A 25882-nucleotide genomic window follows, 5' to 3' on the forward strand; every position below is an offset into this window, starting at 1 on the left:
CCCTCTTTTGGATGGATTATTTTGTCTGTCCTTTTCCAGTATTAACAAGCTATCAGTCATTTTCAAGCTCTTTTTCTCCAGTATGAAAAATATATGCAGTTTAGTGTGTGACTCACTTGCCAGGTCCAGTAACATTCACAGAAGCCTAATTTCATCTCATGTTATATTTTACTTATTTTCATGTTTTAAATAGATTTAATTGATCCTTGGATTTTTAGTTTGGAATTATTTTTAAGTAATTCTTTCCAACAGCCTGGTTTTATTTGATGAGCTTGCTAAATTTTGTATGCCCATACTTATTCCTTCTCATTGTTTCTGCAGAACTTCATATTTATTGTATTTTTAAGGAAGGGCAGAAGAAAAATCAACTTCTCACCTTTTTGTCAGTGTTGTTGTTATTATTATTTTTTAACCTAAGGAATTGCAGATGTGATATGAGAGAAACCCACCCATCTAGTGCTAGTATAGAGTAGTGCATCCTGCAGAAATTTCTGAAGTAGCTCTGCACTCAGGCATGATTCACCAGGCTGTACAAGTTCTGACAGCCCTGCTAGGCTCCAAATCATTCCCTAAGCAGCATTTGGTGGTTTCCACACTGTTCCCCATTTCATGTCCCACAAAGACTTAGTCATGTGGATGCACCATTTAGCTGGTGCTGTGTGTGGGCACAGTGCCATTCTGAGATGCCAAAGGATGGTGCAGGGAGAAGCAGAACTCAGCCCTGGGCTTGTACAGGCAGCACTGACCTGCATCTGCTGTACCCCTACAGGACAGGAGCTGACATGTGGATCTCTTTGGAATATATTCCATATACCTCTCAGTTCCAAATTATGAAGCAGAACTATGCAAGGCATACAAATAAGAAAAGCTGAGATTTTATCACAGTAAGAAATTCTCATAACCAGCATCAACGCTTCTCTCACAATGGTGACCTAACTAACACAAAGCCAGGGCTCTCAGCTACCTGTGGTGCTCTGAGTTAAGATCTCTCCTGGGTTCAGACCAGTTCCTTCAAAAGGACATTTCCCCTGATTTCACTGTGACAGAGCAGTTGATCCACAAACAGAAAGGATGTGGACAATAATTGAGTTCACTGTTGCAAACTCATGGGACTACAGGGACTTAAGTATCCTTTTAAGATGTATAGTATCCCTAAAGTATTCCTTTAAGATGCATATACTCATTTTGCTATTCAGTTTTATTAACAGAAAGATCTGAACTGTAAACCTTATTTCTATTCGTTTGTACCTACAACAGTAATTGAATACATGGAGCATAGGAGGAGTTCATTCCCCATCCTTCATCTTAAAATGTTTTATACTTACTAATAATACTAGTTCATTTGTGCCCATATGCTCTAAAGCCTTCTAAAATAGTTGTGCAATATTGATTGAAAGGGGTTAGATCAAATTATTCCAGAAATTGAGCAGCTCCAAACTTTTAAGAGCTACTTTTGAGTAAGAACCGTCCCTATCATGCTTTTAAACTGCTAACAACAGAAAGCCCTGACATTCTTCTGTCAACATTTTCCTGAACCACAAATTGCTCATGCATTAGAAATTCACTTGAAATGGCATAAAAAGGCTGTGAAGCAAATGTATTCCTGAAGCCTGGGTCTGCAAGCCAGTGTAATTTCAGAAAACACCATACAGGCTGTAAAGACAGCAGATGCAAGGACTGAATTTAACTACATATGATAACTCAATTTATTTTCTCTGTAGTCTAGTAACTCAATAAGTCTTTAGCAGCTTTGTAAATAAACAGATGGATGCCATCAAACGCCAAAGAATGATAAATCTGATTGGTCTCTGTATAATTTTGGACAGCTTTATCCCAAAAATAGGCAGTAGAAGCATCTTACTCCAAGAGTGTGATAAAATAAACATGGGAAGGTAGATAATGGGCAATTGCTTTGTCCCAGTAATGAATAAAACTTTCCATGATGCCAGGACTAAGAATCAGGACAGATCTCAATGTAATTATTTTTAGTTGAAGATTGATTTCTGTTGATTAAAGAAAAAACAAAACTGCTTTTCCGGGGATTCAATGTTAGAGTAAGGAGAAATAGGTGATGGGACCCCTGCTGAACGATTTAATTCATATACAACTTTAACTTTGAAAGGTTTATGGTTCTAATTTAGCTGTAAGCCATCTGCTCCACATAGTATGTGTTGACTGAATATAAAGCCAGACCACCAATTTCACATAGGAAGGACGCTTATTATCCAGTGCATCACTTGTACAGGGATTTGTTCACTTTCCCTAATTTTGCACCTCTAACTAGACATCTGTTGAATTCTCAAAGTTTAAGAGCACAAAATTTAAAAAGGGGCTCTGTTAGATTGAGGTGTGCATTCACATAGGCCCTACTGCTGCCCATTTTCCAAGTAAGAAACACTGTGTTTTTGTGCCAGGACAACAGGATGCTGCTTTACAGCATTATCTGATCATTAAAGTTTCCACTTGTGTAAAATATTAAAATATTTTTTCCCATGAGATTTCCATTAAAAACTGCTTAAGTCTTGTATAACCTCTCTCAGCAAAATTCTGAAGTGAGAACTTCCAATGTTTGTTAGTTGCCTTTAAAATTTTTTCCCTTTTCCATTCCTTTGTCAACATCTGTATCACTCATATCAAAAGCAGAAAAGCACGCTGTGATTTCTTTCAACCAGGGAAAGCTTAGCCTTGCAAAGGGCCTAAGGCTCTGCCTGGGAGACAATCAAATTTAAAGACCTAGGTTTACAGCTTTTTAAATTCAGAAAGCCTATGAAAATGGCTACAAAAGCATCAAGTAACAAAGTAGGCTGCTGTTTGCAGGCAAAGACATGTCAGAGCCAAATAAGATTTGTCAAAAGTCAAGATGAGTTACACCTTGCAGAGGTTTAGTAAAACAAATATCCAAGGAGTTTCACTGCATGTAACTAAGAGACCTAAACAGGATAGAGTCATTTCATAGAAAAAATGAAGAGAGATCAGGTATTTTCTAAATGTTGGCCCAGGAGTGAATTTGAAGGTTTTCAAGGAGGGAGATAATGTTTATCAAAGAGGGTACCATCAATATTAATAATGGAATGAGGATATGGAAACAGATGAAACAGAAGTTTTATGAAATGACATTAGGGTAATCAGAACACTAATTCTGTAAGAACACCAGAAAACAAAGGCTGGTAACAGGGAAATTTAATAATCTGTCATGTCAGATGCATACAAATTGAGAACAGTAACTGCTGTTTCTTTCAAACTAAATACTGTCTAGATTCAAGGAAAAATATATTCAGTTATTTACCGATCTATTAATCAGACTCTGCTATGAGGTACTTTGCCAGAAGAAATAATTAAAGGCAGGTAAATGGAAATCAAGTCAAAATGCAACAACATTTCATCAAAGATTGTGCCAGAATCCCCTGATAGTTTTCTACTCTAAGTTAGATGATTTTCTGGGAAAGAGTATGCAGAGTATTTTCTAGATTTCTAAGATCTTATAATGTGAAAATTTATCATCAGATAAATTATAAAAAGAGTAGATAAAGGAGTTATGGAAAGTGAATAATGGCATGCAGGACAGAAAACAAAGAATAGGTTTGAAGAGAAAGAAGGTTGATGAACGTGTAACATGGGAACAAGAGTCATACTTTTTACTGTTAATTTTTGTTTTCATTAAAGAGTTTGGCATTAATGTAATTAAATTAAATCATGGCAAACATCACTATGTATCATCAGTACAGAGAACACTTAAGGTAAAATCCAGAAAGAGATGCATGACCCCACAATTTGAGGAATATACATGTATTCAGATTGAACAACAAAATTCAAAGCCATGTATTTTGGAAAAAAAAGGAACTTACACTCTAAAAGTTTACAGTTGAAGGAAGAAAGTAAGTTGGCTGCAGAAATATCAAGTTAGAAAGGGGGAAAATGTTTTTAAAAAGTAAATGTTAAAAGGAATAGAGTGACAAAATGTTAATGCCACTGGGCAATGCCAGATGGGCCTTCACATGGCACTTTGAGTACAAACCTGGTCATGCAAGGTAAAAAGAGATGAACTGAGGCTGAAACTGGGACAAAGCACTACAAAGGTGTTCAGAAGACTAAAGAGCAGGTCTAGAGCAGACCTCATTTACCTTGGCAAAATGAAGGTGGAAACAGATCTGATTGCTGTGTGAAAACACTGTGGGTGATGGACGAAAATAGCAGAGCCCCAAGTAGTGCAGCTGATGGTGAGCAGGCAGGGATGGCTGAGGATGGTGTTTCTTTCCAGGTTAGAGCCTTTGATCAGAAGGTTTGGATGCTAGTGTATCTGTTTGTGGCCAGAAGCTTTGCATCGTGAGCATTCATCATTGCTTCTCCATTCCCATAAAACAATAGGAGAGAGAAAACCACTAAATTGTCACCTGGATGCAACCTGGCAACAGCTCAGACAACCTTCCCCACAGGGGAAGAGATGGACATGGCTGCACTTACACTTCACAGTGTTCAGAATTTTACACCCTCTTCAGACATCCTTTGAGTTCCCTTTATCCAACTAAAACTGCAAAAACCCCAAAAGAAAAAAGTATTTCTAATACTCTGAAGAAACAGTGTCAGTTTTGGTTTGAAAAATGAATAACCAGTTGTCAAAAAAATGTTCACAGTACTTAACAGTTTTTATTAATATGTCTCATTTTATTGAGTCCCTCTAGGGCAGCAAATCCAATGATAAAGTTGTAAAACAATCATCTCCACCTCCTCTATTCTCCTGCTCTCTCTCTTTTTTTTTTCTTATCTTTTTACCTTTTTCAGCTGATGGCTCCACAGCATGCAGGTTTTACTGCCCAATCAATAAGTTACTTTTACCAAGATGTGTGGAAGACACATTGCTAGCATTATACTGCAAGTTCTTCATATTAAAATGTTTATGTCCTTTCCAAGCATATTCTTCAGAATTTAAAGGAATCAAGTTTCTATGGGTAGAACGATGTAAAAGCTAATTCATTACAGAACCACCTAAAATTCAGTAAAAGAACAGACAAAATCAATACCTCATTCTTCATCACTTACAAAGCCTTCTGTGCTAGGAACCTCTGTACTTTTCAAGTAAACTTTATCCTGCATGTTGCAGAACTGCTCTGGGTTTGGGCTGGAGTAGGGCTGGTGGTGGCTAGCAGGTCTGCTGATCTCCTTTGTTTTTGCTATTGCCATCAATATTTTTTAAGTAATCATCAGCACCATCTGCCACTCACCACTGTGTTCTTTTCACAGTGTCAATACTATAAACACAGTCTGCTCCCTCATTTGATACAGTGCAGAAGGATGGAATTAGGCAGAAAATAGTCACTCCAAAAATAGGCCTTACTGCTCAAAAGGAAGCAACTCCTTCAGTAAAATGATCTTGGGAAGAGATGATTTTAGTTTACATCAAGTCTTAGAGCTATTTCCTTAAGCATCTCCAGCTAACTGAAAAGAACCCTGGATTTTACAATCTCTCGGTGTAAGTTGGAAATATTGCTTAATATACTAATTAGTAGTTTAGTTGTAGTCATTAAAACTCTTACAAAGACTATTTTGATTTTCTCCCACAATGTTAATGTTTTCTATTTTTTTTTTCTTTTGAGCATTTAACTGGCATCATGTTGGTAACTAATATAGAATATCCCTCAACAAATTACCAAAATTACATTTCTATACTAAATGCTCTAGGTATGCCTTAAAGAGAAAGATTAAATCCAGTCTTCACACAATCTAAAGAGTAAAAGGAAACTCAAATATTTCTGTTCCCCACTGAGTCTTTTATAATATTTCAGCTTATCTGTAGAGCTTCTGATCAAATGAACATGACTGTGCAACTTTGCATAATAAATAAAATGTCTGACTCACCCCTGTATTTTAACACAGGTTCTAGACATCTGCACCATTTTTGTGTAATACATAGTTTCACTTATTTCCAGTTGCATGTTGGGACTTCAGAGCAAATAGGCGAACTGAGATTTTTTTGTTTTGATATTCCATTATTTGAAAAATCTCGCTATTCATGATGGGTGGAGGTGTGTCTTCTGGAGGTGTTGTATACTTACTTTTGCTCATGTTTTTTATAATATTTTCTCTGTTTACATGCCATTTTACCCTATCTGAACAGTACTTTTAGATTACAAATATAAAATGTACTTTGGTGAATCGATGTCCATAAAACAGCAAATAATGAAAGTAAGCCAAGTTCTGTCTCCAAAACTACAAAGGAGAGACAACATTCAATCTGGAGATGTGGATTGCTATGGAGCGAACAACAGCATGATGCACAGAAATAAGTTTGCTTAAATAAAAAGTAGGACCTTACTTTGTAGGGCCTGATAAGCCAGCTGGGAAAAAGTGAATGCAGAAGTATATTTGTTCTGATCTAGACATCTATCACTTTTCAGAGTTCCTTTTTCCTTTGGCAATATCAATTTTAGGTTTCTTTTTCAGATGTTTAGGAATCTAAATAATCAGGTGTGAATATCTTCCCATTTCTATGTCTACCCTCACTTTTCTCCTCCCCCCTTTCAGTATTTACAGTTTTTCTTCACTAAAGCAGAGATTCAACCCTCCTCTGTGTGTCTTAATGACAGTGTATTTTCTGCTACATCTTTTACTTATATTTTTCTACAGAAAAATCTATACTCATCCTTGTAGCACTACTGACTTTATTGGGTTATTTTGCAAGTATGAAAGGACTGTTCAAAGAAATGTAGTTTTAGGAGGTAGCAATTCATGAGACTTACATGCCCCAGTGTATGTCTGCAGCCAGTTCTGCATACTGAGATAGGTACACATATGAAGCCATTCTACAAATGAAAAGCCATAAACTCCTGTTTTGTTTCCAAGGGTCAGAAAAATTGAGCAATATAATTAAATATAATACTCTATAAAAACTATTAGTTAATTCATATTTATGTTAATGTGCCTCTTATGATATGCATTAGGTTTTTTGTATTTTAATCAGAGAAAATTATAAATACAATCAGGCAAGCCTTGTTACTGTTTTCAACCAGAGCTAATTGTCTTGTAGAACACTTAATGAGTCATTATTCATTATGATGGTGAGGACAGGGAAGGCAGATGGCATGGTAGTTTTATTGATTCTGTGATCCTACTGTAGCTTGCTGATTAAGTGGGATTGAACACCACAGTTAGTGTGGCCAGAATTACACAAATTTCTGTTTTGAGTCAAGGATAGGCAGGAACTTTCAGACATCACTGTTTGGAGGCCTGCCATCCTAAATTGTACTTGTAACAACGGAATATTGCACACAGTCTTCCATTTCAGCTTCCATTCAATTTCCAAGTGTTATTTTATGGGTTAAGTTGGATTCACCTCATCCTGTCACAGCCATGGAGGTGTTAAAGATCTACTGAGGGAGAGACCATTCAGCTCACTGCCTCAATAGGGAATTTCCTCTACTGGGTGCTCTATCACTTTTACCCTCTCGCTAGATAGGCAAGTGCTGCTGTGTGAAAGTCAAATAACCTGTAAATAATTCAGAAATTACACCCCTTGATTCTGAATTATTTTGAAATGGTTTAACGTTCTCATTTCTCTTTGTGCTTTACAGCGCAAAGTGGCCTTATCCCAGAATGATGCAAGCATTGTTTTATAAACTTATTGTACAATAACTCAATATCTCAAAGCATGGGATTTAGTTGGCTTTAGTAGTAATGATGATATGGTCACAGTTCTTTTAACAGAATTTATCACATTACCAAGCTATTCTTTCTGTATTGCCCAATATATCACCAGAGCTGTATGAAGACCTTGAAGGAGTTATTTTTGGGCCTTCCACTGGTGATAATTCATAGGCACCTTCTTCTGCCTTAAGGTATATATTATCCTCTTTTTTTCTGGTCTAACTTGTTTTGTTCAATCCCCTTTACAATGTATAATTTAGTTCTTTCTAGAGAACTAAAACAGCTGCTCTCATTATTAGACCTGCTTTGATATTAAGAAGAGTTTAAGCTATTTAAATCATGGGGTCAGACACTACAGCAATAAAAGATGATCTCAAGCTTCCAGTGCATCATAAAACTTGCAAGTCACATATGAACTACACTGATGCATTTGTAATGATAGACATGTGAACCCTAAAGACAATTGCTATTTTTTGGACCCTCTAATTTTGTTCTGATTACACAGGTACAATGCAGTGAATGAGATCACTGAAGAATGAAGAAAGCACATGCTCTATCAGTCAATCCAAACTGAGAAATTTACCTTAATGTTTTGCATCGATCATTCTAATTTATACTTTGTCTCTAATTTCTTTCACTTAAAAACAATTACTTCAGTTATCTCAGAGAAGTATAATTGAATTGTTAGCTTACACAAAAAAGAAAATGTAAGGTCTGCTGTGAGAAACCTAACCTATCATGATAGCAATGTTCTGTGACTTTCCAGACCTTCAGGATATTTAATGCTAAAAATAGCTGGGACATTGAAAAAATCCCTTTTTAGCACGCAAATGACAATGATTAGTGTTTATTTTCTTTTGCAATAAATTAATTTTTATCAATATTTTGACTGAGTCTACATGATCAATCTGTATAAAATCTATTTTAAATCACAGATTAATTTTAAGTGGTTTAACTGTTTAACTTACAGAATTAGGCCTGAGTGCTGAACAATGTTGTTGAAAGTCTGTAAAGTTGTGAGTATTTTCTGCAGGAAGCAGAGAACACAGACCTGCACTGGGACATATGGTCTCTCCTAGAGAAGTTTTTTGCCATGCATAGCCTTTGGCCAAAGCCCACCATCTGTAGCTTCAACTTTCCTTCCAGCTGCTGGTAAAGGTGAAGCATAGAACATATGCTGCATAAAGAGTAACCTTTGCATTAGGGTTTAATTTATTGGTGGTTTTTTGGTTTTGTTTTTTTTTTTTTGAACATTCAGAGACATTTTTCAACAAAATATTTGTTAATGTAAAACTCAGAAAACTCAAATTCAGATACCTTAAAAAATTATGTATACAACTAAGAGCTCCAGTGGGGCATAGATTTGTTATTTATGTAAAGAATTTGCCTCCTTAGTTTTGGAGAAAATGCAGGACAAGAAAAATACAGGCATTCCCTTCTTATATTTGGGATGTATGCATAGAAGGAACAAATGCCACACTCTCCCAATGTGAACTGGGAATGAGCATCCTTGAGGTATGATTTAAACAAAGATGCTTGACACACTGTCAGTTCTACCCTAGAAGGATCCCAACGAGCTGGAAAATGGCTGTGTGCAAGCAATAGAGGATTCTAATATTGCTTGGCAAGACATAATTACTGAACACACAACTTCCACCTCAATATCATTGGTTTTGCCTGACTTAGGTCATAAGGGAAACCAACTGCATAGAGAAAGTGTGTGCTGCCCAAAGTTTCCACATCATTTCCAAAACCTTGGCAGTGCTCACAGCATCTGCTCCCAGGCAGCCCAGGGTGCTGCAGGACAGGAATGGAGTGAGTTAGCAGAGCTACAGCTATGCCCACAAACTTGCATGATAGCTCCTGCCCAGCCTAGGCATGGCTACAGAGAGCAATCCATGAGCACCAAAACTCACCATGCACTAGAAAAAATGTATATAGCCACATAATCCAATACACTCTCCTGGGTGAACACCTCAAGCATTTCTGTTTGCTTTTGACCCTGAACAAAGTGAAAGTTGTTGGACTAAATAATTTACCTATTTTGAAACACTAAGTGGCTGACAGGTACCATAACAGCACATGGAAGAAGAGCATTCCAAATATATGCCTACAAAGCTGGTGGAAGGTAAAGCAATGAGAAAACAGATCATAACAGGAGGATAAAGCATGTTTAAAAAAGAGGTGCATTCTTTCACAGGTTGAGAAACGTGCAGAATGACACAACTGGTGTGCTGTGGAATCCAAATACTGTTTCTAAACACCCATACCTTCCATGCTTTACACACAGCAAAGATCAGCAATTACTTTTCAAAGACTTCTTTATATGGTAAATAGAAGCTGATTATGAAAAAACCCTAAATGAATACATTTTTACTGTCAAGATGCACATCATAGGTAAATTTGAAAACAACAAAAATAGTCCCTCCAAAAACATTTTAAGCTTCAATTTCAACAATTACTTTTAATTTCCTTTCATAACGTTTTTTCTTGTTGCAAGACTATAAACACCTTCATTTCTTTTTCATTTCCTTGAAACATGAACAGGGAATAAGCTAAACATCCTTACTCTCTCATTGCTCTCTTCAGAGCACTTACATTTATATATTTCTTCTAGGAAATGGATTTGACAAAGCATCAGTAACACTTTTACTTTCATAGCACTTCCAAAAATGATATTCCAAGCCATAAACAGCATTTTAAGAACTAAGTCCTCATCTCAGAACTCAGAGGGAAAAAAAATTTAACACCCCTCACCCTCAAAAAATGAACGAAAACTCCCAAATAAATAACAGATAGTGATCACGCCAAAGAAGAACACCCAGCTGAGCTTATTTCCAACATAAGTCAACTGAGTTTGCCCTCATCATTACTCAATACTTTTTAATCTCTTAAATGGATTTTTGAAGGTTAAAAGGATATCTTTTCTGGCTCTTAATGATAAAAGTTAGCCTGAAAGCATATTTTCTGGTTTATTCTTGCATTTTGGGCACATACCATGCAGACTACTATTTCTTACAAAGGTGTTCATCTTGCAGTGAAGTCTGAATGAGTAAACTGGTCACATGTGCAGTGTCACATTACTGGCCACACTTTCTTGTCATGGCTCTTTTGTCATGCCACATCATTTTAGGCAGTTATTCACAGGATTTTAAAGGTGCAGGTAGTTATTTTATGAGAATGTTTTTGTACAATGACCTAGCAGAGAAGGTGGGTCACCATAAGAAGTGCTCCCAGATAATGCAAGTGCTACTTTAAAATGAGCTGGGATCACTTCCAAAGTGAACACCTCCCCACAGAAGCATTCACTCTCACAATTCCAGGTTTCATCTGACAGGCATTCTGGGAAATACTAGTATTTTAACGGAGTCCCAGCCAGCAAAGTGTTGGGATTTATGGTGTAAACTAGACTGCACTAAATTTTAGCCTGAAGTGAAAATACTCACTGGTATTCCCTGTACAGCCTCATTTACAGCAGCTTGAACTGAAACCATGGAAGTGGCTGCATATGAATTTTTTCTCCCCTGAGAGACAATGTTGGAGCATATTGACATGCACAAGTACTGCTTCAGGAAGTCCTAATGAAATGTGGCTGGCTTAATCACTGGGCTTTTTATTTGGACACGACACCAAATTCCCATGAATAATGAAGTTGGGGCTAAACTTAACATCAGCTTGACCGAGCAGCTCCTCGCATCCATCTGCTGTGCCATTATTTTGGGCCTGTGAGGGTGATTTTGCCCAGGCAGAGAGTGTGGGAGGAGACAGACACGAGAGGCACCCCAGCAGCCTTACCTGACTGCCCGGGTGGAGGAACTCCTGATGGTCCCCTGGGCAGGCACAAAAACACCGTCAGGACGGCGGCTCTGTTTCCTGAGCACGGCTCGATGGCAATCGGCTTAGGAGCACCCTGGAGAAGGAAAACACCCAGGTTAACCTCTGAGATCTCCATTTCAGTTTCACTCATGCACCTTTAGTGTTTTTTAATGAACAGTGTAACAGTGGGAAGATATTTTTTCCGTTGCAATCCTACAGATTGCCTGAACCGTGTTAATTGAATTAAAAATGGGTGCTGACAGCCCACGCTGCAGATCTAACCAAACAAAAAATAAATCATCATAAGGACAACAAAATTTTACTGAATTTTATAGTCTGCTAAATGTAGTAACATAAAATTAAAGCTTAGGAAACAGCAAAACTTTTTGATATACACATTGGTATCTGAGAGTAGCCAACTTCCCCATCTCTATTAAGAAGTATCTATGTGAAAGAATTCTGCTTCAACAGCATCCATCACCTAGTCAGCCTAATGCCAAAACCATAAAATGAGAGCAAATCCACATTATATACCAATAGCTAAAGGCAGTCAATCCCTCTCGAGAGCCCCAGACCAGGAATTCTGCCTTCTCTCTATCCTACTAAGGAAATGATTTCTTTAAGGCAGGACCTTCCTGATTCTTTTTGCATATGCAAAAGATAGGTGCAGTGCTACTACACTTATACATGCTTAGAAACTCTCTGAAAATGTTGCCTGTGTGATAATCACCCTGCTTTATCTTCTATAAAGCTATGATAGCAGTGCTGTTGATGGCAGAGGTTTTGTGCTGTTACTAAACTCTCATTAACTATATAGATAATTAAATTTGCAGCTAGCCTTCAACTAAATGGTTGCTACCAAATTGTTCTTGATTTACCAAGGACAGCAGAAGTTGGAAAAACAAAGCAAAGCAGTCCACAAAGGCAGAGAATAATAAGTATTTAAGATGAAAATTTACAATGTATCCACATTTCCACGTTTCCAAGCTTTGTGTTCACTCAGAGATAGGCATTTCACTTCTGAGAGCCTAAACATTTAGGCAAGCACTAAAGATATTTCTAAAAACATTAGGTCAAAATCAGCATAAGCATTTCTTTCTTTATCTGTTTGTAAGTTTTCTAAATGTCTGTCATGTTCCAAGGCAAAATATGAGTTCAACATTTGGATACAAAATTCAAAGCCAGGAAACTTTCTATTTACATAAAAATTGCAATGTATACATAAATGTCAACTGATTCCAGTATTTTAAGAAAAAAATGATAGTTTAGTCAAGTTAAACACACTACAAAGTACTTGGTATAAGGAGAACAAAGGCACTTCCATCATGTAAAGCAATAATAATTTTCTGGTTTTCCACCTCGAAGTAACCAACATTTATTATTGCTCAGTGAAAAATAGATAAATATACTTTTCTTTTTTTACTTCTTGGTCATATTTAAGAGGCATTTCTGTAGATTCTTTTAAAGGTAAAGCATTAAAGAACTTGGGTAAACAATGATACCTAATTTAAAAATGCCATGCCATAGGGAATGACAACTTACATTCACCAAAACCTTTACCAAATGATGAAATAGAAAACTAAAACCCCAAAAGCTCCAGCTGGTGTTACGAAATGCAAGCAATAGAGCATTTAAGTCAACATTTCCTGACTTGTCACAACAGCAAATCAAACAAATATTTGAAAACACAAAGGACATGAAATCTTCATTGTAAAATGTAATTCAGAACACTTTATGCAGACACACAACTGAAAAGAACAAATTCACTGCTATGACTTTTAATTTGGTGATTACTTTCTTATAAATCCACATGATGGTATTTTCTTTTCTTGTGTAATATGAACCCTTTGATCAACAGGCCCCATCCTTTGTTTGCAGTTTATACTAATGCTCTTCAAAACACAATTGGAGGAAATGATTTCTGATAAATACTCTTTCAAAGGACTTCATCCAAAAATAAAATATAGTAAGAATTTTGTGCTTTTTTTTCTTTATAAAAAAAATTATTACTGCAGAAGCAAGATGCCTTATCTTAACCTCACATCATTCAGGTTCCCTAGCAAAATAACACAGTAGCATAGAGCAAATGATAATAATTTAGATAGCCTAAGGTTTGTCAGTTGTTTAAAGATAAATACATAACCATGAATCAAAGATATTTCACAGGGACATAACATGTTCTCTGAAATGTGCCATTTATCATGCATTTTCCACGGGTTTTTTGGAAGAGATAAAGTACAAGTTTGTTTGCCCAAAGCAGTAAGCTACCATGATTTACTAGCTAGAATTATCTTTTTTTTTTTTTCCTCCTTGTATAGAAAGTGACTTACATTTTTTGCCAAAACCTCAAATGACGATCACAGATTAATAAAACTTTATCAGTGGAACACATAATAAACAAACACTTCTTTGATAAACTTTTACTCCTATGGTCCCTTTTTTTACACACACTATGACAGAAAGAAGTGTGTCAGCTGGGAAGGTGAAAAAGAAAGTGGCAGAGAACTATGAAAGAATAAAAGGATTAAAGAGCATTTATTATTAATATTGATAGTAAAAAAGAACAGTAACCCAGAGCATATAGAAAGAAGAAATAAGTGGAGAGGGTAGGGATTAAATCAGGTAATAAAAAAAATAGATAAAATCTTATCCACAATTTAAGTGTGTATTCGTGCATTTATTCACAGAAAATAATATCAGGAGTCATCTTCACAGGTTCCTAGATTTTTCTTAGAGAAAAGGTTCTGCATTCTCCCAGTATTTTCCTGAAAGTCCTAAAAACCCAAAGTTCAACTGCCTGGTGAGTTTATGAGGAAATACCAAGCTTTGGAAATTCTTTTGGATCTGTTTCAGTAAGAAATAGATTTGGGCCAAATTATTTTTCTTTTCCTTCACAGGACACATGATAATATTACTATTGCTGGCAGAAAAACATATGTCACCAAATTCATGATTTATAAAAGAAAGTAGCAAAAGAGGTGAGTATATTTATTTAAATATATTATTTAAGTATATATATTTATATAATATATATATTATATATTTATATAATATATATATTATATAAGTATTATATATAATATAAGTATTAAATATATTATTTAAATATATTATATTAAGTATTGACAACCCTTGCAAATCTTGCATTATTGTATTTATCTGTTTGGGAATATAAGAGTTGATCAGCTTTAGGAGTGCAGACCAAGGAGAAGCTGGGAAGTGAATTTTGTCCCTCTTGGTGGGTGGGATGGGCAGCAGAGAGCAGGAGGATTTTAATGGTGCTGTGTGAACTTGTCCAGTGTCCAATGTCAAATTCTAAGCAATCTCAAAAGTGCCAAGCAGAGACAGGAGAGAGGAAAAACCTGAAGAGGTGAGAAGAGCAGGAGGACAATGACTGAGGCAATGTTCATGGAGCTGCTCTAAGTGTTCAGCAACTCCTTGGGCAAAATGCACTGAAACTTCAGCACTGATTGAATCTATGAAAATATTTAATACTGTGAATACAGAAAGATGGAAAGTATAAAGAATTTTGGTCTATCTGTATTCCAAAAGTGGTGCCTCTCAGAAGTGCTATAAAACTTCTTCTGATTTTCAGTACTAAGTAATATCCCTCTATATATTTTCTGCAACAGTCTAAGTTAGGTGCATCCAATTTTAAAAAGTGCATTATTATACCATAAGACAAATACTTCACATAAGACTAAATGGCTGCAAACTCATGCCAAAAAAGCAATTAGAAAATTGAATCAAGGAATTAAGGATTAATGTGAGCATGTTACACCTGTCAGAAGCAATAAGTATTTTGACAAGAACAGAATAAAGTTTGACAGTGTGCACAAATACAGATCTGACATATAAATCAAGTATTAAAACGCAAACAGCTATGCATTAATCACTGTAATGTTTCCTAACTAAAATGGTCTTGGTAGTACTTACAAGAATTCATTATAAATAAAACTTCAGTTCTTTAAAAAAAGCTTGAATCATACTTCTTATTGTATTAATTATGTCAATTTAAACTTAGTTTTTAATCATATTATTAAAACAGCATTAATCTGGTGAATTCCACACAAACTAAGCTAAATACCTTGGCAAATAAACAATCAAATCTGTTGTTGCAACAGGATTAGGACCAGACTCAGAATGTAAACAGCCACTTTTCTGGATTTTTAATGTGGAAGACTCCAGAGGGGAAAAAATGGGAAAAAAAAAAGAAAAAAGATTGTGTCCTCTGAAGAGGTAAGAAATGCAGAAAAGGAGGAAACATAAAATTCAGACTTTTATATTACATGTATTCACTTGCTCTCAGCTTCTGGTCCTTTTCCTAAATTCACTGGTTATTTCCTGAGTTACATGATTTATTTGGGATACACAAGTCTCAGATTCCAAAATGTACTTGAGTACCCCAGTTGGATTTTGGTCAAATTAAGTTGCCTACATGCAAATTCAAAAGCCTCAAGAACCTGTTAGCCTTAGTATTAAAAATGTCCCAAGATTTGCAAATTGTCTCTACCTGCCAGGCACATGTTGGTCTCATCAGTGCCTGCTCAGGATTCACTGTCATTCCTGCAGCTGCCCTGGATGTAGAGCTTGATCAAGGTAGCTGTTCCCAAAACATTCTTATCAAATCAGGTTTTTACATTGCAGTTGTGGCCACTTTCTTTTAAAACAGAGTTGAAATCAGAGATCAACTCTATTTTCTATGGTAAGAGGATGAACCCTGGTTACCCTGTTCTGCTTTCACAAAATGCATCTTTGAGGTGAAATTCTCTGGCCTATAATTAAAGATGAAATGTCAAATGCCATGATTGTTCTGACCATTTTCAGTGCGGTAAACGTAGACTTCTCAGCAGCGCTAAGAAAAAAAAAAGAAAATTCACCCTCCCAAAATCACAGAATTCCACTGATGTCAATTGCCTGGGGCTTTTTTGGCCATTTTCCTGGAGAAACTCCAACTGTCCCTTGTGCAGCTATCCTTCCAGGAGAGGAGATGGCAGACTCCCACCTGCAGACAACCTCCATCCGACCTGCACCTGATTGTTTCCATGGTCATTTAACAAGAGAATCAAACCCAGCAGTAACATCAGAGGAAGAAAGCAGCACTGTCTGTTCCTCCCAGCAGAATCCCACCACTTTCACAGCACCTGCTGCTGCCCCAAGGAGAACTGACACCTCCAGAGTGCTGGAGCCAAGGCAAAGCCAGGAACAAAGCCTGCCCTCAGCACTGCTGGTTCTGTAGCCTGTCAGTTCTACACCACATTACTATTCTAAGTGTTGGGTGAACTAATGAGCTAATGCTCATTAACATACTTTTGAGTATGAGCTTCCCACCCACCCACAAGTTTTGACAATTTTCTCAGATTTATTCAATGAGTAATGAGCTTTAATGATAGTGCAACCAAAATAAAAAAAAAAAAGCTTTCACAAAACATCATTTGTGTAAGGGAGAAATCTACTTCAGGAAACACAGAGACAGAATAAATAAACAGGGCTGGGGTATTGAACATTGCTTGTGGCTGGTAGAGGAAACATCAGTTCTTCATATGACTCCAGGGTTTTAAAGAAATTCTGAGCACCTACTGAAGACTTTCATTCTTTCATTTAATGCATCACATTGAGTTCCTCTCTTGCAATTAGTGAGTGGAAAGCTTCACCTCATTTAAACCTGCAAGAATGGCCCAGAGCCCGATCGTCCTCAGCACTTTGAGTTTCTACACTGCAATACACTGCACCTTCTTTTGCCTGAGGATTTCTAAGTGATTTCTAGTTTTGGTTAATGAGGTCCCACTAACCTATTGGAGGTACAGAACCACATTACCAACAGCAGCAAAAGCTGGTGAACTTTCTGTTGTATCTCATAATTCTTCTACCCAAACTGGAAGAGACTTGAGGCGACCACCTTGCTTCTGTGACAGAGTGACTGAGTCATCAGCTTCACCAATTCACTGGGAGGACTCCACCAAACCTACCAAATCTTCAACATAAAAAAGTTTTACCTAAAAACTTCTAGCATGTCTAATAAAGCTTTATTGATAATTAAATGCAACCCAACCAAAATTACACTAACATTTCTCGTTACTTCTTTAACAGCAAATTATCTTTCCATTGTAATTCTGCCCCACTGTTCTTGCAGAACACAAATCATTAATTTCCTTGTTTCAAAATAGAAATGGAAATCTCAGACTATACTGGAACATTATTTTCCATAAGAAAAGCCGTGGAAATGAACAATAAATAGAATACATTATGATTACCAAGCTCTTATTATGGCCCCAGTGCACAAACTGCATTGTTATCCTTCGATTTATTGTCTTGCTTCTCTATCTCAGCTCTAACAATGATAGACTGCATTCTTTCATAAAGTCTTTTCTGAGTAGAATATGGTTGTTGGTTCTGTACTGATCTGAAATTTACATATCTTAGTCCTAAAGTGTTTATGCTCAGAAGAGTCATATATTTAATACAAGAACTATGTTTATTTGCAACAAAGTTACTCTCAATTAATCTAGTAAAGGACTTCATTTCAAAATCTAATACTATGTCATGTGGCATTTCATTAGCAAGAGAGTTATGAATTGACATTCTGATAAAAACTGATTTACTAAGACCAAGCTATGAGAAACACCTGCAGATACATTTATTTTCAATGGGGTTTCCAGAAAGGGCTCCTTATTCAGTTTTTGTCCTACTGCCTAGAGGTTGCTTTTCCTGAACTGCGACATCAGTGTGCACCATCCTGGAATTTTCTTAATTGTCTCGAGACACTGAACAGAGCACAAGACAGTGAAGTAAAATTAAAACATCAGGTGGCTGTAAGGAACATTGATTGTATTTCTTTATCTATGCGCCCCTGTATGCAGTTCCCTGTGTCTTCATACTGTTAAATAAACTTGGTTTTACTTTACTATTAGATCTTGCCCATTAATGAGGGTAATTCCAGGTTAATATGGAAAATATTGAACATAACTTAGAGCGGATGGTGTGTGTAGTAGTCGGACTGGATTACTGCCAGAGATATCCCCCAGAGCTTCCAGAATATTCCCCTACTAAGCTCTATGAGTCTGATTAAAGGCTGGCAGTGACAGCGTCCAGTTTGTGAAAAGAAATTTATCTTGGCAGCATCCAGGTAGATCCTGTTGGGAAAAGCACCTGAGACTCTGTGTCTGTGGCATATACCAGGAATCATGCATCCCCAGGTACCTTCCTGTAAATTCTTCTGACTGCCATCCTGTAAGTCAAAGTGGTGCTGTGCAGTGAAGTGATGCTAATGGGCATTTGTTTCCCAGATGGGCATATCTGCTGGATCTCCAAGGATTAGAAATGAGAAGTAGAGAATTCTATTATTCCTTTACAATTCAGCCTTAAAGACTTACCCATGAAAACTCATTTCCCTGGGGATGAATAACTGACAGTCCATCACTGCTTCAGCTTGGGCTGATCACTTAAGAGCAGAAGTTACTCCCATATGTCACAATGGGTTAATCTCACCCTAGACTGCCTGTAAAAGAGGACATGGTCCCCTCAGAGCCACTACTAACTTTCCAGGGTTGGGAAAGATAAAGTACAAGGCACAATTTAAACTCTGCCTCACAGGCTGTCAGTGTGGCTGTGGTAATAGGCAGGGCTAAGTGTGAGCACAGCACAGGTTTCTTTCACTGGGAACAAGCAAACTGAACCAGCTGCAGGCTTTGAAATGTCCATGAGGAGCCCAGAAGGGCAGCCCTTTGCTCAGGGGGGAATGATAAAGTTTCAATCTGTCATTGTGACAGTGAAACTCAGACAGAAGGCAGAAGCTCTGACTAACAGTTACCTTTTGTGATTGCAGAGATCGTATTCCCGTAGCTCTGCGTCACCCCAGAGTCATAAAAGATAAGGTTTGATCATCATTTAGGAGATCAATGCCAGATGTGAGGGTTAGGAAAGGCAAATGTCCTAAAAGGATTATGCTGTATTTTGCATTTCTTGCAAAACTGGAAAGAAAATATAGTACCCTGTATGTCATCCAAAATACAGTGTTAGTGAACTTTTCCTCAGCAATGCTTTTCAAGTTCTTTTTTAACCTCCTGGCCACATGCAGGATGCCTAGCGAATGATAAATTAAAACATTTCTACCTGGAATCGTAAAAATAAAAAAGAGAACTAAATCAAGACATTGTGAAAACTAGCTGTCAGCAGAAGGGATTAAAGTGCAAAGCTGGCAATATTCTTTATGCAGGAAAAAATGTTAATGGCACCAGAATAACAAATTACTTTCTATCATGACAACTTACACAGATCACAGATTAGGGAATGTAGGGAGGACACGAGCAAAGGTCTGAAAGCGTGACATAGCTTTTCTTTTCATTGTCCTTGTCATGGCCCAAGGACAGCTGTAAAGTGTGTACACCAGAGCCAAAACCATTCTGAAACAAATGATCCCTATTTAACATTTGCAAGTCTATAGAAGTTTTCATCCCAGTGACTGCTCGTGGACATTGTGGATCTGATCGTAGCTGCTCTGGCAGCTGGAGAGCAACGAGAAATAAAAGATTTCTGTTATGCAAGGAAAAGGAATGAGATGGCAGCAAAAGGGAGCCTGGTTTTGCTGTGTTATATGGTGGTAGCAGCAGCATGTGTTAAACTGCCTTGGCAGTGGTTGCTGCCAGCAGGGGAAAAGGGAGAGGGAAGGTTGGCAGGAGTGTGAAAGCTCAAACCAGACCTTGTCTAAGGTGTTGCAAGATGCATCTCGCTCATCTCTTGAAGACCTCCATCACCTGCTCTGGCCATTCACCAATTTGAAAACATAATTGAGTAGTTTTTCACTCTGATCTTACAAATTAATTCAAATCTGAAATATCAGCTGCTTAAATCAGCACAGCATGAGTAGCAGCAGAACTATTTTGATTTACACCAGCTGCAAATCTGACACAATGTTATTCACTTACTAATACTGTCCTTGAAAAATCCTGCAAATAAAATCAAGCTCAAGTATTATCACTTAATGTTGCTTCCTAAGATGCTCCCCATCAAGATTATCAGTACTCACTGTGCTCATATTCAGAATATCACTAAAAATGCACCAAAAAATGGAAGCTACAGGATCTAATCTGACAAATAATTAGACACATGAGAATTAGTGCTTGGAGAAACTTTGCATTACAGCAAACACGATTACTTGCATGAATGAAACTATTTATTCTTGTTACTCACATTAGCTCAACATATCTGATGAAATACTTTTTTTTAAAGAGACAGATTTTTTACTATTAAAAAAACCAAAAACCTGCTCCTTTAAAATATTACAAAACCTGTGTAATTTTTACTAATTCAGTACAGATCTACAGTATAAAGTATTTGCTGAATCCCACTTACATGGAAAGTAAGTGGGTCTTTTTGGGTGGGTTTTTTGGGGAGTTTTTTGGGTTTTTTTGGTTTTGTTTTGTTGGTTGGTTTGTTTTTTGGTGGGGGTTTTTTGGGGTTTTTTGTTTGCTTGTGGTTTTTCTGTTACCATATTCCAAGGTTGCTTATGCTCTTGGGCATTGCTAACTGAAAATGAGTGCCATGGAAAAATAGCCCAGCTCAACTCACCCTTCCACTCCAGTTATATTTCCTATGGCCCAGCAGAACTTCTAATTATGTAATATATTAATTATTCTCTTCATTACATTAAGGTGGTGCTCAGTCACCATCACCAAAAATCGTGATTCACATTAAATTCTATAGTCCCAATCCTTTTTGCATGAAAGTATTTATTTTGCTTCAGAAAATGTTCTCATTTTAAATTTGACACTACAAAATTTAGCAGCAGTGATGATGACTTTAGCATCTTATCTTCAAAAGAAATACCATTTTCACAGCAGACTGACCACCTTTTTGAAAGTTTCCTTGAAAATTCACAAATTTGTGAACTTTTCATTGGAATTTCCTTCAGAGCCTTGCATTTGTTAAGGTTTTTACTCTGCCCATAGATTTTTCATATCTAACCAAATGATTTCTCTTCCCTAGTTTGTGCATAAAGTTTAAATCACTGACAAGACTAAAGCAGAGAAATGTTTGTTCTGTACATCACTCAACAGAATAACACATTTACTTTTGGTCTCTACGTAAACTCTGATTTATTTTAGCAGTGACTAAAGGATAAAGAGGCAGATAACACATTTTACCATTATTTTCTGATTCTTCTTCCCCCTTCCCAACATCTTTCCCAGTCCTATAAAAATAAATGCTCTGTATCAAATGCCACTGGTTAACAAGAAGCAGAAGGAGCAGGAACTTATTTACTTCAGCAAGGGTTGAGATTTGAGATCAGTCACCAAGCAGATGTTATTTCTGAAGCTTAAAGTTTTCATGATGATTGTTACTATGGAAACCAAGCTTTGTAAAATATTCCAAACAAACACTTCTTTATTACCCTGGGCTGTAACTACAGCGCTCTGCATTAAGGCTGCATCCCAGGGTAAGTTTTCTACTGTGCACATTTTCTTTCTGGTTATTTGCTTTCAGTAGTAACCACAAGACAGGGTTTCTGTAGGTCTAAGAAGAGACTGTATCACAGTACCAGCCATCCATAAAATGACACACACTGTACCCATTCAGCACTAAACTCCTGTCTCTTTCATTTCCCCCCTCCTGTGGGCAGCCACTCAAATCAGTGTTTCCCTGTTCAGCAACAGTGAAAAACAGGAACCCACTGCTAATTCCTGTGGTTAGATCAGCAGCACAAAACCAGCAGTGGTTACTAAATGCCAGCCCCAGCCTCTTTAGCAATTAAACCATTCTTCATTCTTAGTAGACTTTGTGAAGCCCATGAGTCACCCAGAAGGCATCTCTCAGTGGCCTGTCATGCCATAACCACGAGCCTCAGACCTGCTGCTCTCTTTGTGAATTGTTGTGATTCACTGGAAAAGCGAAATTTTGGATCCCAGCTCCAGTGAGGCAGCGGGGCTCCAGCACTGCAGGATCCCTGGCTGTGAGTGCATCCCAGGGAGAGGGCACAGATGTCACTGCTGGGTGACCTGGAAGCACCATGGAAGCGCCTGGAAGAATGGCCTGTGCCAGTGGGAAGGGGCAGGTGAGCCCCACACCTGTGCTTGGTATTTTAACCACCTCCCCCCTTGCTACAATCCACCTCCCAGAGATGGGGAACAGGGCAAGCTGCAAACAGAGGTTAAGGAGTGGCAGCTGGCTTCTTGTAACAGGGAAAGGAAAACTGTACTTAAGGCTAAGCAAGGAAATGAAAAGGAATTTTATTACAGAATGAATGTACCACATGGACATTGGGAATATTCTTTGTCTGAGGCCTGCCTCCTTTTACAGAGCAGTCCTTTTAAAGGATAAAATTATACTAATATTTCAAACTATAGGTATATTCGAGACAGGTGTGGTCACAACTTCTGATTACTAGAACTAAAATTACAAAGCAAATTTCATCCTCAACTGACTGCATGTGCTCACAGTCTCCTTTTACTTTTTATGCTCTTTTTCTGTTCAAATAGACAATTTTACCCAAATCTTTCAGAAACTTCCCAATTATCTGAGATGTGTGACAATTATGATTTTCCTCTAATACCAGTTCCATCCAGAGCTTACAATTTAATTTAAAACTTGGCCTTGACTCAGGTAACATTAAGGATTCCTGCTTTTCATTATTGTAAAACAAATCTGTTTTAAAATACAGCGATGCAATCAGAGCACAATTAGATTTCCATAAGAATATACAGAAGTATGGGACTTTGTGTGCCACTGGCATCTATTATAACACAGCAGAGCAGGAAAGCATTAAGCAAGAGCACAACTAAAGAGGCAGCTAAAGAGTTTTAGTTGTGGTGATTTGTTCTCTTGCAATAGTGTGCTGAAGATAATACTAAAATGAAAAATATTTATAAAATATTTTAAGCGTGAGAAACGTGTGGCATAAGACACTCTGAAAAAAGGTCACAGACAAAGCAGGCATGTTTTATGAAGATAGAGCTACAATTTGGAAGTGACTGTGTGGGACAGAATACAGAGGCTGCAATGAAGTCCTGGCACATGTGCTGGTGGACCAATGCCCAGAGAGGGGAGCGCTGCAGCTCAGTGCTGTGGTTACAGGAAGGTTAAAGGTGCAGAGGACACAGAAGCTGTCTTTACACTGGCAGCTCTCTATGGATACCCAGAACATCCTAAAAGATTTCCTGTCTGTGAAGTAGGGCGTGCTTTCTCCATGGAGGAGGAATTGTGGATGGCTGGGCCTAATGTGGCCAAAGCCAAATCCTCTGGGTAGGGGCACTCAAGGGATCACAACAGCCATGCAAGAAATCCAGCTGCCTCCTATTCCCAGCTTGAGTAAGCTCCATTTAAGGCCACATTGACTTAAGGTGACCTTCCCAAGCACATGGAATTCTACATATGTGCAGACAGGCTACCTTCACAAAAAAACTGCCATTATTTCTTACTGTGCTATCAGAAATCTCTGGAATATGATGTTGGAGGAAAAATTTAAGCATAATAAAAGGTACATCAAAGACCTTGAATGAAAAATCTTCTTGAAAAGCTCCCCAGTCCCAGACAGAGCAATTTCTCATAATTTCCCAAATGTCTATTGAAATGAGTTGCACTAAAAGGTTCTAGAGCCATCAATATATTTAAGAATTTAATGGAGGTCTTTTAGTCCTCTTTGATCATAAATTGCCAGAATGGTTTCTACTCCCTCCAGTTTCCTTGTCCCTGATTTTATGCTGTGACATTTCTGGATGACTTCCAGTTCTGATTGTTGTAAAGTCCTTGTTTTTGCAGAATCACCTAGTGTAGAAATTTGCAATTCCAAACACTATCTTTTTTGGTCTGTTTATCAGCTAACAGTCTTTGCTCAAGCAATCTTTGCCCTTCACATTCCAATTGGTTTTGTCCTTATTCAAACTTCTATGAGATTACCATAAGTAATGCAATTTAAAACATAGATTAATATTTTTCTACCATTTAAGAAAAAATTATCTTTGGGCAGTCTTTAGTGATGAGAATTATCTGAACATATACATAATGACAGACTTAATTTGCATCATTAACATTTCACCCATTCAATCTTTCTAATATTGAGGCTTATTTTTATATTTTCTTTATAAATGTAAAACATTTTTTTATGTTCACATGAAAGGCCTCTTTGTATAGTTAAAATTTTTCTCCAGCTTGCCTGGTTTTGTTCATTAGAGTTTCCTAATTTTCTGTGAACTGCTGAGCAAGCTGAAGATTTTAATTGGATATATCACTTTATTTTTTCTTGTAAGAGCCTTCTTATTAAAGGCTACTCATGTAGATGATATAGATGTTAATCAGCTTGCATCTGTCCTTCTAAAAGATTCAGTTAGGTCCCTAATTAACCATCTGTAAACAAACCCTTGCTCAATAACAGGGCTCAGGCATTTCTTGGGAGGTAGGAAAAGCTGGTGAGGGCCTCCTGCTACCTCTCAGCTCTGCTGTAAATATTTGACTCCTCTCAGTATACAGAAAGTAATTGGAAAAAGACAAGTGACTCACAGTCTAGATTGCAGATCACTGGATTCTCTCTAATTGAGTCATTGTTATTATGAGAAAGCTTTAAAAATTGCAGGTGTCTGTTGTTCCCAGGGGGTGTCAGGTGCTTTAGCAGCTCTAAGAGTTGTGTATTCCAGAGCTGTAAGAAGCCAGGACAGAGAAGACCATACATTTCCTGTGATGAAAGTCAGGAGAGCCAGTCTTTAAAAATAAAATTACTTCTGCAGATAAAAAATAGGGTTTGTTTCCCTTCCAGAAAAAAAGGAACATTATTCTGTGCACTTCCCAAGATCCTGGTCTACCAGAACACCAATGGTCACCAGAAAATTCTTTCATATTTTTGATTTTTTAATCAATATTAGTCTCCTTTAAGACTGTTTTCAAAGCTCACATCTCCCTGACTTACACTGTGGCACTTGGTGCCCTCTGCAGTGATCACAGGAGTTTCTCACCAGCTTCAAGAAGGGTAACCAAGCATCTTAATAATTCTGGTCTCTCACAACCTCCTGGGGAGCACGTGGATACTTCATGTGCAATAAGGGTATCCTTTTTTCTTATAACATATTTGGCATTATACACCTAAAGCACTCTGTATTTATATCTATCCCATTCCAGCATGCTGTTAAGGACCACATCTGCTCCCTAAGACTTGATGCACATCCTGTAGCTCTTTTCTTATGGGATGCTCACAGCTGTGACAGAGACCGACACTGTTATTGTCCATGCTTAGGAGCAATTTCTAGCACAAAAGGAAACCATCTTCTCTGTTCTTACAAGCAGATAACTCACTGACGTGTGTCAGGAGGCATTATTCATTTTTACCACACAGAAGCACATCAAGGGTGCCGCTCAATCACATGGAAGGGATTACAGCCACTCTGAGGCACTTCCAGTCCTGCCATCATATCTATTTCTCATCCTTCCCTCTTCTCTCCAGCAC

General features: G+C 37.5%; 1 protein-coding gene across 2 annotated transcripts in view; it reads right to left on the reverse strand.

The window, feature by feature from the left end:
• The window catches only part of ATRNL1 (attractin like 1), a 428637-nt gene that overhangs the window by 39953 nt on the left and 362802 nt on the right, over positions 1-25882 (reverse strand). For both annotated transcript variants that reach the window (XM_063163139.1, XM_063163138.1), the window contains one exon: positions 11434-11548. In XM_063163139.1, the coding sequence (XP_063019209.1) occupies positions 11434-11548 (115 nt within the window). The remainder of the gene's footprint in view (positions 1-11433; positions 11549-25882) is intronic.

This window comes from Melospiza melodia, chromosome 9 (assembly GCF_035770615.1).
Source record: "Melospiza melodia melodia isolate bMelMel2 chromosome 9, bMelMel2.pri, whole genome shotgun sequence".
Taxonomy (NCBI): Eukaryota; Metazoa; Chordata; class Aves; order Passeriformes; family Passerellidae; genus Melospiza; species Melospiza melodia.